A 2764-nucleotide genomic window follows, 5' to 3' on the forward strand; every position below is an offset into this window, starting at 1 on the left:
TTGATTGGAACTGGTCGCTTCCAGTTGCTTGGTTAAAATCCTTCCCAGAAGCTCACTCACAGGGAGATCACTCAGAGTATAACCCTGAAAACTAAAGCGCATTTCAACGGATCCAATCGCTCTTTTTTTTTCTTGGATAAGAATAAAATAAACAAAACCACATTTTCTTAATTAATCCTCGCGGGTAGATTGATTTTTGATTGATTCTATATAAATAGGTATAAAATAAAAAATTTCTATTTATTCTAAATCTATAATTTCGAATTTATATTTAGAATAAATAGAATGTTGAGAAATATTTATTTTAATATTTTGTGTATTTGATATATTATATTGTTTAAATTTATTTTTATATAAAAATTTTAATACGAGTAGGTCGGACAGAATTCAAATTTTTACATTTTTATCCAAATTAAATTCGAGTAAAATTTTAAACTCATTTTTTGAATCGGGTCAGAACTAAATTTTTTTAAGGTGGCGGGTCCAATGCACCTGACCTCGCTGCTTTCACAACATATATATACTCGTCTCCCGCCGTCCACAAAACAAAGCTCTCACCTGATCTTCTTCGGCGTTGTTTCCTTTCTCCTGTTCTTCTTGTGCATTAATACCCAAAGGTAGGTAGGTCATAGCTAATCACTATATATATATATATTAGCTCCGCGTTATGACCTCAAAGCCTTTATCCCCAAAATATGTTGTATCAGTGCTATAATTTTCTTTCTTTCTTTTCAGTCAGTCAATAATATCCAAGGGAATACTTGCTTTTGCTTCGAGCGGTAAGAGATGAAGAAGAACAGCTGTGGCGGTCAGTCGAATTCTAAACCTGATAGGAAAGCCATCGAGAAGAAGCGCAGAAATGACATGAAAAATTTGTGTTTTAAGCTTGCCTCTCTTATTCCTCACCACAACTTCAAACCCTCCAAGGTACTTTTTCTTTTATTTTACATGTTACTTTTTCATCAGTCATGTGTTGTGGTAATGGAAGAGCTTAGAGTCATTCGAAGGGCATATTTATGTATTGTTAATAAATAATTTATTGGCGAGTACATGGAGTTGATGTATTCTCTCACTAATGATTAAAGATCAACCTTTCTAATCATCAACTTAAAAGATTGTTGCATTTAGATTTTCATTTAAGTGTCGTATTGGAGGTGTCAAGCTTTGTTGAACCCTAACTAAGTACACCTTTTTTTATCTTTCATTCAGCATATAAATATATATATTTATATATGAAAATTGAAAATCCAATACGTACGACTTCTCAATCTTTTATGGGCTATTTTGTATATAAACTAAATGGAGGGATTATTTTCTTTGGACTTGTACTCATAATATTTCAGTAAGTATCCAATTTAATTCCCATCCTAAAATGTCAAATCAAAGGGCTTATCTTACCCTCACTTTTCTTTCCCTCTAAAACCATAGAGATTGTTACAGGTAAGTACAAGAATATGCAGTATTATCCTTATCAGGAATTGCTATTTATCAACAAATAATTTATGTCTTTTAATTCTATCCGTTGATTAGATTACGAGTGCATTTCTGTGGACAACCTTTAGTCTTCTAGATCCTCCAATGCAAAATTGTTGCTGGTAATATTGGTGATTCGAAATTTTCAGTAGGGACAAAGCAAAAGACAAATTATCCTTGTCACATGATAATATCTTTCTCCTGTGATCACTGAATCAACCAGGGTTTTAGACTGTTAATAATGAACAAATTATGGGGGTTTTGCAGGAAATTGCATCACAACAAGACCAGCTTGATCTTGCAGCTGCCTATATAAAACATTTGAGAGAAAGGATAGAGAAATTAAAGAGGTTGAAAGAAGAAGCAATGAGATCCACGGAAGCAAGCAGTAGCATGATGGAGAGGACAGCATCGGTTGGTTTAACTTCGCCTGTGCTTGAATTAAGAGATTTCGGGTCAAGCATTGAATTGGTTCTGATAACCGGATTGAATAAAAACTTCATGCTATATGAAGTTATTAGCATTTTTGAACAAGAAGGGGCTGAAGTTGTAAGTGCCAGCTTTTCCACTGTGGGTGGCAAGATTTTTCATACCCTTCATGCTCAGGTGAGGCGACCACTTAATCCAATTGATTCTGCTTTAATTATTTACTCTCTCTCTCTCTCTCTCTCTCTAATATGGTTTAATTTTGTTAAATTGCAGGCTAAACTTTCTAGAGTTGGTGTAGAGACTACAAGGGTGTGTCAGAGACTGCAAGAACTGATTAAGAGTTACTAATACAAAGATGTGGTTTCATTTGGTCTGCTATTTGTACTTAGCTTACCGTTGGAGGGGGATCTCCAATTTTACAGAACTAAAAGGGTTCGGAGAATTTTATCAAATCGAATTAGGTGACTAGAAGGGTTTGATTGTTGAGTCGGATTCGATGGTGGCTATCCTGTAGTCTACAATCTGTCCTTCCGTCCATGAGAATTTGCTGAACTGTAAAATTTTTTGTTTCCTAAATCGCTATTTCCCTAGCGATTTCAAAATGGAACCCACGTTCTAAAACAATGATCACTAGCTATCGAATAAAATTGACCTTCCTATTAGCCTATAGTTTTATTATAAAATTATCGAGTAAAACAAATAATTTATGAACTTCAGAGTTTATTTATCTACATCTATATATATAAGTTAAAAAAAAAATTAGGTTCCAATAAATCGAATATTATTGTTACTAAATGAATTGGGAAAGTTTATCCCTAACAAATTACTTTTTATAGAATTAAGAAATTCGTTCTTAAAATCC

At 33.5% G+C, this 2764-nt stretch overlaps 1 protein-coding gene across 2 annotated transcripts; it reads left to right on the top strand.

Annotated features, from left to right (window-relative positions):
- The first annotated feature begins 500 nt into the window (after positions 1-500).
- On the top strand, positions 501-2564 carry LOC107887184 (transcription factor bHLH162). Of its 2 annotated transcripts, none has more exons than XM_016811349.2 (4): positions 501-617; positions 736-927; positions 1741-2079; positions 2176-2564. In XM_016811349.2, the coding sequence occupies exons 2-4, from the start codon at positions 787-789 to the stop codon at positions 2248-2250; spliced, it is 555 nt and encodes a 184-aa protein (XP_016666838.2). In that variant the 5' UTR covers positions 501-617; positions 736-786; the 3' UTR covers positions 2251-2564. The 2 variants fall into 2 exon arrangements, with proteins under 2 accessions (XP_016666838.2, XP_016666839.2); XM_016811350.2 differs by having other exon boundaries at positions 551-621.
- The last annotated feature ends 200 nt before the right edge of the window (positions 2565-2764 follow it).

This window comes from Gossypium hirsutum, chromosome A03, assembly GCF_007990345.1.
Source record: "Gossypium hirsutum isolate 1008001.06 chromosome A03, Gossypium_hirsutum_v2.1, whole genome shotgun sequence".
NCBI classification, from domain to species: Eukaryota; Viridiplantae; Streptophyta; class Magnoliopsida; order Malvales; family Malvaceae; genus Gossypium; species Gossypium hirsutum.

Coding starts and splice junctions, on each gene's coding strand:
- LOC107887184 (XM_016811349.2), top strand. CDS start 787: ATGAAGAAGAACAGCTGTGGCGGTCAGTCGAATTCTAAACCTGATAGG. Junction 928..1,740: donor ACAACTTCAAACCCTCCAAG/GTACTTTTTCTT, acceptor GGGGTTTTGCAG/GAAATTGCATCACAACAAGA. Junction 2,080..2,175: donor TTCATACCCTTCATGCTCAG/GTGAGGCGACCA, acceptor GTTAAATTGCAG/GCTAAACTTTCTAGAGTTGG.